The 15,562-nt window shown below is 44.0% G+C and overlaps 1 protein-coding gene across 1 annotated transcript in view; it reads right to left on the bottom strand.

Annotated features, from left to right (window-relative positions):
* Positions 1-216: 216 nt before the first annotated feature.
* Positions 217-15,562, bottom strand: part of Nek11 (NIMA related kinase 11) — a 181,319-nt gene continuing 165,973 nt past the window's right edge. Inside the window, 1 exon segment of the mRNA XM_021207830.1 lies at positions 217-490. Within this exon segment, the coding sequence (XP_021063489.1) occupies positions 217-490 (274 nt within the window).

Genomic DNA, 15,562 nt, shown 5'->3' on the forward strand with positions numbered 1-15,562 from the left:
TGACTGTGTCTTCAGAGTGATCCCGCCCTATTGGAAACCCCGAGGGCTATACGTCTGAGGGAAAGCTTTTCAGGGTGCCAGACTTCATCTATGATCTTGACCTGTGACTCCATGCCCCGGAAGGCAGCTGAGTGCTTTCCTCTCCATAGGTATCCTTACATCTGACCAGGAGCCAAGGGGAAGGTGGTGGCTCCAGATATGTCCAGAGTGTAAACATCATGGATCATCACAGAAATGTGTGCCCTTGACTGGCTTCTTCTGGGCAGCTTCACAGTGCAGGTTTTGCAGAGAGGGTTCTTTTCCTTCCATGGTCAGCAGCAACTCCTCAAAATAGAGGAGTTGGTCAATTTCAAAGCAGTCACTGGCCCGAGGAACCACCGTCTCCAGATGCCCCCAGATCTCTGCTTCTCCTGCATTCTGATGCCTTGCTCTCTTGAGGTAATCGTAGACCTCCTCAAACGTTTCCATTCCTAGCTTCTGTACAGCCGATCTGTCAAGAAAGGGAGGAAAGATTACAAGCCTCACATACAGATCGCCGGTAAGGAAATTATTTTAAAGTTGGCTGTTACACAAATAACACTGTGACCCTGGCATTCAGGAAGGAAGAGAGAGGAACCTAAGGTACAGAATCTCACCCTCAGCATTCAACAGTGGCCAACAAGCAATGCTTGAGTGCTGGCTGATTGTGTCCCAGGTACCCTTTCAGACACTGTGACCACAGCAGAAAATACTTGAGGTATATTCTTGTCTTCACCTTCATGTTTATACCCAGTGGATCTGTTGGTGTTTTGTTATGATAATAACCCAAGAAAGACTACTTATAATGAAAAGAAAATACATCCAGAAAAATACCCAGACACAACATAAAAGTAAAAATTTAAAACAAGACATTAGCAATGGCACAGAAGACCTGAAGAGCATTCACTCTGAACTCAGAGTCCAGCCCTCAACACCACAAGAGGATGCGTATTCTTCTCTGGCATTGACAGGAACAAATTGTGTAGTCGACAAATCAGGTCTCAACAACATTCACGCACGTAAGCACGTTTAAATCATTTTCTAAATTATAGGTCAAAAAAAATCAGCCATGCCATAAACTCATGTGAGGCCAAGAGGAAGTGGGCAGGAGGCAGGCACTGCCACAATGCAACACCGGTGGTGATGTACGCTTAGATTCGGAGAACACATTGATATTTCTACAATGATGTACTGGAATGCTCAAGATTCATAAAATGGAAACTTCTGTTTAAAGGGATGTTCTTGCTGTTCTTTGTGGTTTCAGAAAGGAGGGCAGTATCCTTTGTACTGTTCATGTTAAAAATGACTGTGTCTCTTTGTAATGGGGAGAAGTAAGGTGTGGATGGAGGGGGGCTATTGTTACCATTAGTCAGAGCTCTCAAATAAAAGGAAGTTCCATTTTAATTTTCCTGCCCCTTTTTATATGCCACTTCCTTTCTCATAAAAGGAGTCAAAAGACTTCAGAGTTGCTTTAGGGACTCTACAATATCAGTTTTGCCCCAATCCTTCATTTACAGGTTGAATAGCACTCGGGTGGGCAGGCATCCAGGGACAACTGAGGACTACATACCCAGTTACCAGGCTTATCAGGCAAGAATGCTGTGGGCAAGATAATGGCACCGGAACACGGAGTCCAGTGGCAAAGCTGCCCAGGTTTCAAAGCCCAAGCCAGGGCAAATTGCGTTCCTGTGTTTGGCTGACGCAGACAGGAACTCAAGCTCCCAGAGAGCGCGTCCTCTCTCCTTGACCATCTTCCAAATCCAGTCTCCCTTCTCCAGACCCCTTACTTGGCTTTTGTTGTCCTTTTATGGCCCTGTTAAACATTGGCTATTACTCCTTTGTTCTTTATTTTTGTTTTGAAACAGAATCTTAAGTAGCCTTGTGTAGCTTCAGACACTCTATGTAGTTGAGACTGGACTTGAACTCCTAATCCTCCTGCCTCCATCCTGGGTCCTGTGACGACACTTACAGCAACACTGACTATTCTTTCTGTCCTTTATTTATCTCTATCTCAGGGACTATAAAGAAAAAACTAGAGGTAGCCTTTGGCTCTAGAAGGGTAATTATATGAAATACCCTCCCATTTTAAATCCTAGTTTAAGTTTGAAACCATCTCATATTAACAGAAAAGTCCCAGAAAGACAGACACCTCTTCTGTACTTGCAGCTTTTGAGAATGACTTGCTAACTACATGCTTCCTTCCCCACAAATATTTGGTCTTTCATACATAAAAATTCAGTGGAGATTTGTCCCCAGTCAGGAAACTGACACCAATGGCTGCTGTCACCTGTCTCTTTTCACCAACAGTTCAAAGCACTGAGGTATAGCAGAGGCTGCGGAGTGACCTCCACTTAGTCTCTTCATGATCTCGACTCTCAAGAAAGTCAGAAGCCAGTTTGTGAGGACACTCCCTTAGTTGGGTTACCAGCACCCACGGGGTCTACCCACTCTCACTCTGAGCTCTTTCTCTTATGTTCTCCTGCACACCATGTCAGGAATCTAGATTCCCATTATCTTGAGGTTTTCTTACAGAGCCCCAAATATGTTGCTTACTTAGTTATTCTTTTTATATTGTATTTAAATGTCATCTTTAGTTAACAAGTGGGTTCTATTGGTTGTCCACCCCTCACCTTCCTCCAACCCAGTTTTCCCTTGTAAATTCCCAGGCTCTGACTTTTTCATGTCCCACCTGTCACCCACTCCCACCCTTCCTTGTCATCTTTGGATGACATCTTCATCCTCCTCCTTTGATCTTTTCTAGTTTCATTTACACTTAACACCTGCTCATTCATATTTGTGTGTGTGTGTGTATGTATGTATGTATGTATGTATGTATGTATGTATGTATGTATAACTAATGCTTATGAGAGAGAATGGTTTTTATTTCTGAGTTTGGGTTACTTTGGTTAATACTAAACTTTCCAGATCCATCTGCAAATTTCATGATTCTATTTTTATAGACCTGGCTAGAATTCCATTGTGCATCTGTATCACACTCCATTGTCCACTCGTCTGTTGATAGGTAGGCTGGTTCCATTTCCTTGCAGTTGTAAAGAAGACAGTCATGACCACAGCCCTGTAGGTATCCCTGTGCTATATGGAGTCTTGTGGATAGGTCCAGGAGTTGCCTGCCTATCAGCTGGGCAACGTGGTAATTTTATTTTTAATTTTCTGAGGAACTTCCGCACTGATTTCCAGGATGGTGGTATTACTTTGCACTCTGATCAGTAGTGAGTAAGGGCCCCTCACCCCTCACATCCTCACTACCATTTATTGATGACAGCCACGCTCATCTGGATGAGGGGCTATCTCAAGGTAGCACCTTAGTGGACATTTTCTAGTTGACTAGGGGTGCTGAATACTTTCTTAAGTACTTATTTTTCAGTCACTTATAAACAGATGGTTAGGCCAGTTAACAGAATAGAGGACCCAGAAATAATCTGGCGTGTCTAAGGCCACTTAATTATTGACAAAAGAGCCAAAAAACATGCAGTGGGAAAAATGACAGTCTCTTCAAAAAAAAAAATGGTGCTGGCAAAACTGGGGATCCACCTGCAGAAGGAAGAAACTGGAGATTCATCTTTTACCTTGTACAAAATCCAACTTGACATGCATAAAATACCTTGGTTTTAAGACCTGAAATGCTGAAACTGCTAAAAACACAGGGATGTGCTTCAAGACACAGGCAAGGCAGGGTTGAACAGAACTCCAACTACATAGGCACTTGCCTCAGGAATTAGCATATGGGCCAACATAAAATTTAAAAAGTTTCTGTACAGCAAAAGGAACCATCAGTAGAGCAAACACAGCCCACAGAATGAGGCAGAATCTTTATCAGCGGCACATCAGACAAGGGCAAACACACAGGATTTATAACATTTATAGCCAATGTGTAGCTTGGTCTTCATGTGGGTCCCCTAACAACTGGCAGGGGGGGGGTGTCTCTGACTCTGTTGCCTGCCATTGGATTTCCTTCCCCTAGCTGGGATGCTTGACGTATGGGGGTCAGTAAGAGAAGAATGGCTGAGACTTGATGTAGGTGGGTATAGTACCCAAGGGGGGCTTATCCTTCTCAGAGGATGTGGGGAGGTAATCGGAAGGAGGGATTTGTGAGGGCGGGACTGGTATTAGAGGAGGGAGGGGAGGTTGTGACCAGGATGTAAAGTGAATAAATAAATAAATAAACTAAAGAAAAAAAGAACTGAAAAAAATTAAACTCATATGCCATTTCAATAATGTTCTCCCTTTTCTTGGGATGAAAACTAAAATGGCCTGCCAGTGACAAGAGGAACATCCTGTATCTAGGTACCAAACGAACGATGTTACCACACAGCTCTGTGCTTCTGCACTGTGAGAAATCAGGCTTACCCTTAGAGAAAGGAAGCAGTTTCTCACAGGAATCCCATCCCTGGAGGGCACACCCAGAGCTGAGGGACAAGCAGCCATTAGCTTCTCAGGGCAAGGTGGGGCTATGGTACTGAGCACTATGTGGGCACTGAAGTCTTTTCTTAAGCTCTGTGTGTGACTTCCAACTCAGAGGCTCAGTGACTTCATCTGCAATCTACACTCAATGCCTGGGGCTTCCTCTAGCTGCGATATTCAGAAACTCAGAAAGACATTCTTTGCTTACTGGTGACCAGTACATATTTGTTGAAAGAATAAAGAAATAAATGATTCAAAGACCAGCAGAAAACTGGATAGCAAGTCATGAATTTTATACTTTAGTACAACAGCTGAAGATGGAAAATGTAAAGAGCCTTTGGTCAGATAAGTGGTTATTCTTTGGGCAGGAGGAGGAGACTGCAGGATTTGTGCTTGAGGGTCTAAGCACCAGGGACTGTCTCTTTCGTGTGTACAAAGGAGTTCTCTGTAAATATTCTATATACTGTTAGAGAGCAACTGCAGATGCTAAAATTTACCCTTTTTGGAGTGTAGCTCTGAGTCCGATAAGCCACAGTGCATAATCGGCCCCTGAGACAGAGTGTTTCTCTAATTCCCCGACCTCAAATGCATTTCTTTGAATCCTTTCATCATTTTTTAAATCCCTTCTTTACTTTTGGTGACTGATGGTCTGGCTTTTCCAGAATGTCATGTATAGAATCATTCAGAATACAGCTGTGCTATCTTTCTATTCCTGTAAGACAGTGCCCAGGCCAAGTTACTTTTGAAGAAAAGGCAGGTTCTGGAGGTTCAAACCTAAGATCAGGTTGGCCATACTGTTTGGGGCCTCAGGTGAGAGAGGTAGGGAATATGGGATGAGGGGAGAGAGGATGATGGGACCAGAGTCCTACAATTCCCCTTATAGGAAATGCCTTACATACCCAAGGACTTCCCATAAGGCTACTTCTTAAAGGGCCACACATTTCTTAATAACACTATGCTGGTGACCTAGCCTTACATATGACTCACTGAAGACATAGAAGAAAAGCTTCTTTCGCTTGTCACAGTGCCCTGGATGTTATCCAAACTCCCAGATGCATTATGATCCATCCCTCTATCACTAATCAGCATTTCACTCATCATTTGTTCATCCATTCACAGCTGACAACAGTTGGGTTCTTTCTAAATTTTGAGTGTTAGGAATTAAATGACTATATGTATTTATTTAAGTTTCAGGTGAGCATATAGTTTTATTTCCTTGGACAAATGCCTAAGGGTAGAGTTGATGGGCTGTATGGTTATTGTATATTTAATGTTGTAAGAAATCATCATCTTCTAACGTGGCTGTTCCACTCTGCAGCTCCACCCCCAGAGTCCCTGCTGTTGTATGTCCTTGCCGGTAGCAGGATTTTCCCTGTCTAATTCATTAAAATATTAATACAACAAGCCTGTTTTTGGACAGGGAAAAGGGAGGTGGAGCTAAGAGTTACAGAGACAGGGAGTGGCAGGGGAGAAGAGGAGGAGGAAGATGGATGATGAGCAGGAAGATTTAGATTCCACATGGCTTTAAATAGCCACAGGTAGCTATATCATCATGTAGGGATAGAATAACTGGGATATCTTGTCTAATCTAGGTGGGCAGCTTATATCATTGTCAATTGGCTCTGAAATAATCTGTATAGGCATCTCATGAATTGAGAATATTGATATATAAATCTGACTGATTAATTACAAGCTTCTCAAGTTTTGAGTTTGTCTGGTACACAGACGTTAGTGGTGAATAAAGATTGGTTCTCCCTGCTTTGCTTCCAGCTGGCTGCACACATGGCTGGGTCACACCTCTCTAGGCCAGGCACTGCCTCCATTTATGAAGCAAGACCACTCACAAATGGAGTGGTCTCCAGGCTCATTGCTACTAGAGATATTGCTAATAACTTGTATACATATAGGTAACTTTTTAACTTAGTATCCCCTAATGGAGTTTCTACATTTCTAAGGTCCTATAAGATAACTGAGACACTCTCTCTAAAATACAGGCTGAGACAAGGATGCCTCATCTCTCTACTCTTGTCTAGCACAGCACATAGAGTCTTAGCTAGTGCAAGAAAACAGCAGAAAGAAATAAAAGAATATAAATAAGAAAAGAAGATGTGAAATATTCCTATGCATAGATAATATGATCCTATATTTAGAAGAACCGAAATTCTTCACCAGATAATTCTGAGATGTAATAACTTACAGGAGAGTAGCAGGAGAGAAAATCAATATACCAATAACAAATTTGGTGAGAAAGAAATTAGAAAAACATCCCATTCAGAATAGCTTCATATAAACAAACACCAAACAAAAATATCAGACTACACCTAGCCAAGGAGATACAAGACCTCTGCATGTTACAAAGTCACATTTGTGTGTATGTTTGTCGGGGGTTGTGAGTGTGGGCACAGAGTTCAGAGACAGCATGAAGGTGGGAGAGAACTTTTGTCTACTATAAACATGTGGCAGGGAACTAATACCTGTAACTGCTAAAGAATTAACACCCACCCCATCCCCCAAAATCAAGGCATTCGGTCAGTAGGTAAGGAGGTGAGCTGAACATATAATCACGGAAAGAAGAAATATAAATGGCCAATGAATATGTGGGGAAATGTTCAACCTCCTTAGCCATCAGGAAAATGCACACCAGGGCTCCACTGAGATTCTGTCTCACTCCAGACCGCATGACACCATCAAGAAAACAGAAGACAAGAAACGTTGATGAAATGCAGGGAAAGAGCAACATCCGCACTCTGCTCTTGCGAGCGTGAGCCAACTGCAGACACCTGGGGATCAACACCAAGCTCCTCTAGAAACATAAGGCAAAGCCACGCCCACCCAGTGGTCCATGGAACGTCAGCATCCCTGGACATGGACTAGAAGAACTCTATCCAAGTCACCATGCCACAGGGAATCTGCACACGGCAGCTCTGTTTAGAACAGCGAAGAAACGGAGCCAGCCCAGGTGCTCTCCAACAGTGACTGGACAGAGAAAGTGTCATACATATACAAGGTGAGATCCTATTCAATCGCAAAGAATGAAACTAGACTGGGAATCTGGCTCAGTTAATCAAGTGCCTGCTGAGCAAACATGACCTGGGTTCACATCCCCAGCACCCATGGAAACACCAGGCATAGACGTGTGTCTGCAAGCCCAGTGTTGGGGGCAGGACAGACAGACAGACCTCTGGAGCTCATTGGCTGGCCAGCCTAGAAAATCACTGAGCTCCAGGTTCTCTTGGTTTGAGACTTCATCTCAAAATAAGGTTGTAGGCTGGGTGATGGCTAAGTGGATTAAAAAAAAAAAAAAAAGTCCTTGTCATGCAAGCTTAGTGATCCACATTTGATCCTCTGAACTTCATGGTTGAAATGGAAAACTCACTCCTCTGAGCACCACATGCGTCCATGTGCATGCAAATATTTTACATGATAACAATAATAAAAGACAGGAAGTGACTAATGGAGACACTGGTTTTGACTTCTGGCCTTTGTATGCATGATATGCATTCATACATTCATGTACTAACCCACTCAGACATCTCACCCCCTCACACATACACACAATAGAATTGAAATAAAAACAATGAAATTATGACACTTGCAGAGAATAAATAGAACTTGAGAGCATTGTGTAAAGCAAAAGAAGCCAGTTTCAGAAATGTAAGTATTGCATGTTTTTATGTGTATACAGAATATAGATATGCCACTCTCATGGCAGAAAAAATGCCCAGAGAGGAACACAAAGAACAAGAGAAGAGCATGAAAGGAGAGAAAGACATAGCAGTGCACATTTCTGGCACATGTTGGATTTAGATATACAGTTATACACATTCATACACACATAAATGCAGAAAGGGGAACTATTTGGTGGAAGTGGACCAGTGAGAGTGGGGGAGAAGGGACATCAAGTATTGAGGGTGAACAACGTAAAATTGTATATATATATATATATATATATATATATATATATATATATATACATATATACATATATACGTGTGTGTACGTGTGTGTACATGAAAGCATCATAAAAAAATAACATTTATAAAGAAGAACTTCAAAAGTGAAGATGAGGGGAGTCAGCCAGGTAGTCTGGGGACCTTGAAGCCTTTGTGGGATGGTGACTTAACCCAGGGTGCACCGGAAGCCTCTGGCCAGCTGCCATGGTCTGAACAGTGTCCCAACAAGACTGTGCTGTGTAGAGTGGCTAGACAAGGAGCTACTGCCTACAAAAGATCACAAATGCCTCAGCATAGAGCCAATCACTCATTCCCCACTGGACTCTAATGCCAGGGGACAGTGCCGTTCTCTGCTGTGCTGGCCACCTGAACCTCAGAGCTGAGTCTGTGCTTGCTTCTTGATCTGGCATCTGATCACGAGTGCACATCTAACGACCCTTGGGTTTTCATAAACTTTTCCCAAAGAGTACAAATTATACAGGCTAATAACACGCGTTATTCCACATCATACAGCCTGACACCTGAGCAGCAGCTCCTTAAGCAAAGTTGGAAGATTTCTTCCTTGCTACGTTCTGTGGATTGGTGTTATTGTAACTGTGCTAAAGATAGCAAGAGTTTAAGTCAACATCAGCCTTTGTCACTACAAGATTATGGCACTTCACAGAGTGTGTGCTTCTAACTGGCAGACGAGTGTGTGCACTGTCTTTCCATGGCTATCCTGACTTTAGCATGAGGGTGTTATATTTTAAGACATATGATAAAGTGTAGAGTATAATACAATGCATGCATATCTAAATCCCTTCAGAAATGAAGAAGGACTTTTAATAGAAGAGGCATAGTGACCAACCTTGGATGCAATTATCCTAAAACAAGAAAAATAAACCCACAGCGACAATCTCGCTTTTCAGACACAGGTTCCACATTAACTCAATATTTTTGTATTGATTTGTTGTTGTGCTCATCCAACCCTTCCTAATGATGTCCAGATAGATGCTTACAATAACATGATTCAGAGTGGAATAGAGTGACTTTAAAACTCAGAATTACAGGCTGGGGATATAGCTCAGTGGTCAAGCACATGCCTAGTGAGGCCCTGGCCAATCTTCAGTACCCCAGAAGAAAATCAGGGGCTGGAAAGATGGCTTAGTGGGTAGTGTCTGTGGCACAATCAGGAAGACCTGAGTCTGGGTCACCAATGCCCACATAAAAGCGGAGCATGGTGCTGTAAGTCTGCAATCTTAGACTTGGGGTGGCAGCAGAGATGGATGAACTCCTTGGGCTCGGTGGCCATCCACCCTAGCCCAAAGGTTAGCTCCAGGTTCAGTGACAGGGCCTGTCTCTAAAAGTAAGTTGGAGAGTGACTGAAGAGAGTCCCTGTCATCAACCTCTGTCTCTGCACTCACCTACATGAGAAAGCAGCTCCCGCGTGCCCACATTACAACACAGATACACGCACACATGCACACATAGGTATACGCACATGTACACACACACACAATTTTTTGAAAAGTCCAATAAATAAAAATACCACCTAGTGGAATGCCTTCATTTATGGGTTACATGGACAAGATATAACTAAGGGGCTACTTAACAAAGGCAGGGTGGTTCCCAGAGGACACCATCGAGGGTCAGAGGCCATGGATATTTCAGAGTTGCCATGATGACGGGTGGTCACATGAACTATACTGACAATTCCTATGCCTTGTATGCTCTAAACCACGCTAAGCAATGAGCCACGAATCAAGGACCACACGAAGTCCTTCTTGGTTGGATTACAATTTTGCTTCCTTTTATCAATCAAAACTGTCAGTTTTCATTTTCTAAAACCAGTGCCATCCAGCTTTCCAGAACTAAAAAAAAAAGTATCGGAAGATAAAACAAACACATTTCCTAATCAAACAAAATGAGGCTAATTGGGTTGGCAAAGCTTAAAGAAATAAAACATACAAAGGTAAAGAAAGCAGAACATGCTAGGATTGGAAGACTTGTGGGTTTGTTTGATTTGGACTCTCTCTCTCTCTCTCTCTCTCTCTCTCTCTCTCTCTCTCTCTGTGTGTGTGTGTGTGTGTGTGCGTGTGCGTGTGCGTGCGTGCGTGCGTGCGTGCGTGCGTGCACGCACCACCAATGCAGGCCTGTGTGAAGGTCAGAAGCTGATGTTGGAATGACTTTTTCATTTGCTTTCATACCTTTCTTTCTGAGATGGTTCTCGCTAGCATCCACCCACACCATCACTCCTCAGTACTGGGTTACAGATGTAACAACTACACTTGCCTTTAAAGAGGCTGCTGCTATCACAACTTGGGTCCTCATGCTTGTACAGCAAGAAATTTACCCTGAGGCATTTCCCTAGCTTCTCTTTCCTTCAGTTTCCTTCCCTCCCCAGTGCCCTTCCCCCATGAACTTCACTCTGTGGTCCAGGTTGATCTTGAACTCACAAGCTGCTGCTTTGGCCTCTTGAACACTAAGATTCCATGTGTGTGCACCACCATGCCCTGCTAAAGATAAGTCCTTGTGACTGGAAACTGTAGGGCAACCTTGGAGACTGGTAGGTTTAAAGCTGCCTTGCATTTGATGATATAAGTCAAGGATCCCTCTCTTTGTCACTACTGGTCACTTCATTTGCCAACCCAGCTCAGCAAACCCCTCCATCTTTGATCCTAACCAGATTCTTTTAAAGCAATATTCCAATCCAGTGTCCTAGTTTTATGTCTGTTGTGAAAAAAAAAATACCTTGACTAAAAGCAATTTAGAGGAGACAAGGTTTATTTCAGTGAGCAATTCCAGGTTACAGCTCAGGACTGCAGGGAAGTCAATGCAGGACTGGAAGTCAATCAGTCAAGAGTAGAGAGAAATAAACACGTGCATGCTAAGCACCCAGCTAGCTCCCTCTACTCTCTTATCCAGACTAGGAACCCAAACTAGAAAATAGTGCTGCCCACTTACAGGCTGGTTCTTTCCACATCAATTAAGACAATCAAGACACCTCCCCTACAGGCTAGCCTGATCTACAAAGCTTCTCACTGAGTCTCTCTTCCAGGTGATTATAGATTGTGTGTGTGTCCTGTCACACTGTTCTCTAAAGTAGCTGTCCTTGCCAGCTTCGGTTTGGTGCATTTGCTCTTTGGCAGATTGACAAATTGAAATGGCCCTGCATGTGGGCTAACCTGGGCTAGCCCCAGTGCATGCCAGGCCCAGGGCCATCCATAAGTGTTTTTGGCTTACACAGTAAACCATGTATGCTTACTTGGGTTGTGGAATTTGCTAAAGATGGTCATTAAGAAGATGACCTGTTCAAGGCTGGAGGGATGGTTCCTGCTCAAGAGCACTGTCTGCACTTCCAGAGAACCTGGGTTCAATTCTTAGCACCCATATGGTGCAATTCCAGCCCTCCCCCCCCCCCAATAATACCTTGTTTTGGCTTCCCTGAACACCAGGTATGCATTAGGTGCACAGGCATATATGCAGGAAAAACACCCATGCATAAAATGAGAAAAAGTTTGATGTTTTCTAAGGAAAACCTGTTGAACTTTAAACACAATTCTATACAATACTATGAAGAAAATACCAGGACCATCAGTTTTTACCATGAGCAAGGAAGTGTGGTGTCCATCCTTGGCTCTTTCATACACATCCACATGACGCCTTATTGATAAACCTCTCCTATGATCAGGTAGATTTATTCTCAGTACTTGCCAGATAGAACAAGACGGGTGGGAGACACAGAAAGAGGGAGGGGGAGTGAAGGAAGAGGGAAGGGGGAGAGGAGGAAGAGGAAAGGGGAAGAGGAGGAAGAGGGAAGGGGAGAGGAGGAAGAGGAAAGGGGAAGAGGAGGAAGAGGGAGGGGGAGAGGAGGAAGAGGGAGGGGGAGAGGAGGAAGAGGGAGGGGAGAGGAGGAGGAGGAGGGAGGGAGAGAGGAGAACAGGGAGGAGGAAGAGGGAGGGGAGAGGAGGAAGAGGGAGAGGAGAGGAGGAAGGGGAAGGGGGAGCAGGAAGAGGGAAGGGGGAGAGAAGGAAGAGGGAGGAGGTGAGGAGGGAGAGGAAGAAACAAGCCACAGGGAAACCCCCTGCAACTAGGGAATCCATACTTACTTCCCCATCGAAGGACTGATAGGAACTCACCAGATAATTGAAGCTGACACCTGCTTTGACAGGAGGTACTGTGCTTTTTATTTTTTTTTTATTTTTTTTAGTGGATATTTTTCTTTATTTACGTTTCAAATGTTATCCCCTTTCCTAGTTTCCCCTTCCCCAGAAACCCTCTATCCCACCTCCCTTCCCCTGCTTCTATGAGGGTGTTCCCCCACCCACCCCTGCCTCCCTGCCATGGCATTCCCCTACACTGAGGCATCACAGGACCAATGGCTTCTCTTCCCATTGATGCCCAACAAGGCCATCCTCTGCTACATATGCAGCTGGAGCCATGGGTCCCTCCATGTGTACTCTTTGGTTGGTGGTTTAGTCCCTGGGAGCTCTGGAGGGTCTGGTCGGTTGATATTGTTCTTCTTATGGGGTTGCAAACCTCTTCAGCTCCTTCAGTCAGTCCTTTCCCTAACTCCTCTATTGGGGACCCTGTGCTCAGTCTAATGGCTGATTTTGAGCATCTATTTCTATCTGTCAGGCTCTAGCAGAGTCTCTCAGGAGACGGCTGCATCAGGCTCCTGTCGCAGACACTTCTTGGCATCTGCAATAGTGTCTGGGTTTGGTGACTGTATATGGGATGGATCCCCAGATGGGGCAGTCTCTGGATGGCTTTTCCTTCAGTCTCTGCTCCACACTTTGTCTCCATATTTCTCCCTGTGAGTATTTTGTTCTCCCTTCTAAGAAGGACTGAAGCATCCACACTTTGATCTTACTTCTTCCTGAGCTTTATGTGGTCTGTGAATTGTATCTTGAGTTTGGAGCTTTTGAGATAATATCCACTTATCAGTGAGTGCATACCATGTGTGTTCTTTTGTGATTGGGTTACTAAGGATGATATTTTCTAGTTCCATCCATTTAGTTAAGAAGCCATTGTTTTTAATAGCTGAGTAGTACTCCATTGTGTACCACATTTTCTGTATCCATTCCTCTGTTGAGGGACATCTGGGTTCTTTTCAGCTTCTGGTTATTATAAATAAGACTTCTATGAACATAGTGGATCATGTGTCCTTGTTATATGTTGGAGCATCTTTTGGGTATATGCCCAGGAGTTGTATAGCTGGGTCCTCAGGTAATATTATGTCCAATTTTCTGAGAAACCACCAGACTGATTTCCAGAATGGTTGTACCAGCTTGTAATCCCACCAACAATGGAGGAGTGTTCATCTTTCCCCACATCCTTGCCAACACCTGAGTTTTTGATCATAGCCATTCTGACTGGTGTGAGATGGAATCTCAGGCTTGTTTTGAGTTTCAATTCCCTGATGACTAAGGAACATCTGAACACTTCTACAGGTGCTCCTCAGTCATTTGGTATTCCTCAGTTGTGGTGAACTGCTAGTTCACCTGGAGATGCCAGTTTCTGATTCTCTTCTGCAGAAGGAGAGAACTTTCTTGAAGGTGGGGTTTCCTGAGTGAATCTGAGCAACAGGATTTGTAGCAACTGTGGTGTATTGGGATGCCACGCAATGTTGACCTCTGGCCTCCAGATGTACTCTCTAACATATGCACAAGAACCAGACAAGCACGTGCATGTGTGCACACACATAGAACTCATGTTGTGGCTATGAATGAATGGTGGCAGAGAATGCTTTTATAGAGCAGATGGGTTATGGGGCTCAGAGGGGCTGTTGCCCACCAAGGTTTCCTTGGCTAACATGCTCAGCCAACATTTCTATAACTCTCAGATTCAGGCTGATTCAATTGTCTCCACTGACTCCTCCCCCACCCCCTTGCTCTGCTGTGTACACAGATTTATTTTGCTAATAATTTTAGGAAATGATAAATACTGAGTGATGGGCCTGCTGACGACCAGGATATGACCATTACGTGTTGACCCAGATTTGTTCATTACACATGTGCAACTGTACTGAAATGTCACATTGTACGCTTTCAGTATGCACGCTTACTAAGTACCAGGTATAAATAAAATAACAAAAAGGTAAAAAGGGATGTTATTCGATCCATAACATATCAGGATCAATCAGGCTCCAGGCTGGTGGCTGGAGAGGGCTGTAGCCTGGCCTGAGGTGGAGAGTGGGTTACAGCTTGTTTAATAGCTTTCTGGGTCTGCTACCCCATGGGCCCTAGCATTTTAATGCTGTATGGAGTAGAACTCTCTGCACTGCTAATTGAGCAGGGAACCTTTCTCTCTTCAGGTCTGGAAATACTGCATTCTCATTTCATTTTCCAGCAGACATGACTGGAAAGTGTCAGACTGACAAAGCTCTACTAATGATGGGATTCTTTTTCTGTTCAGGTCTGGGGCAAGCACCACAGAAATCATTTGGTGGGAAACAAAGTTTTGATTAGATATGTCATACAGATAGCCTTGGGAAGTGATGGGAAGAATTAAATCAAGGGTTTTATATTGAGCCATATGGAATCCATTTTACAGGTTCAAAGCAGTAAAATACTGGAAGCTGGATATAGTTAATGGGGTAGTATTTTCTGGAATATGTATCTTACACACACACACACACACACACACACACACACACACACACACACACACGGGAATGAGGGTTCAGTGAAACGCTTACGTTGCAAGCAGGAGAACCTCAGGTCTATCACAGCATCCCTGTTTTGTTTTGTTTTTTGTTTTGTTTTGTTTGGTTTGGTTTGGTTTGGTTTTTTGAGACAGGGCTTCTCTGTATAGCCCTGGCTGTCCTGGAACTCACTTTGTAGATCAGTCTGGCCTCGAACTCAGAAATCTGCCTGCCTCTGCCTCCCGAGTGCTGGGATTAAAGGCGTGCGCCACCACACCCGGCTTGTTTTGTTTTTAAAGTCACTCATGGTAGCTCATGGTTGTAATTTTGGTGGGAGGCAGAGATAGGAGGATCCCTGAGACTTATTGGTCAGCTGGCTAGTGGTAATCTTCAGACTAGAGGGAGACTCTGTCCCCCAAAGCAGGGTAGAGAGGGTATCCTGAGGTAACCTCTGTGTTCCTCATGCACGTGCACACACACATGTGGGTGCGGGTATGGGCGCGGGCACACACACACACACACACACACACACACACACACACAC

Source organism: Mus pahari, chromosome 10 (assembly GCF_900095145.1).
Source record: "Mus pahari chromosome 10, PAHARI_EIJ_v1.1, whole genome shotgun sequence".
NCBI classification, from domain to species: Eukaryota; Metazoa; Chordata; class Mammalia; order Rodentia; family Muridae; genus Mus; species Mus pahari.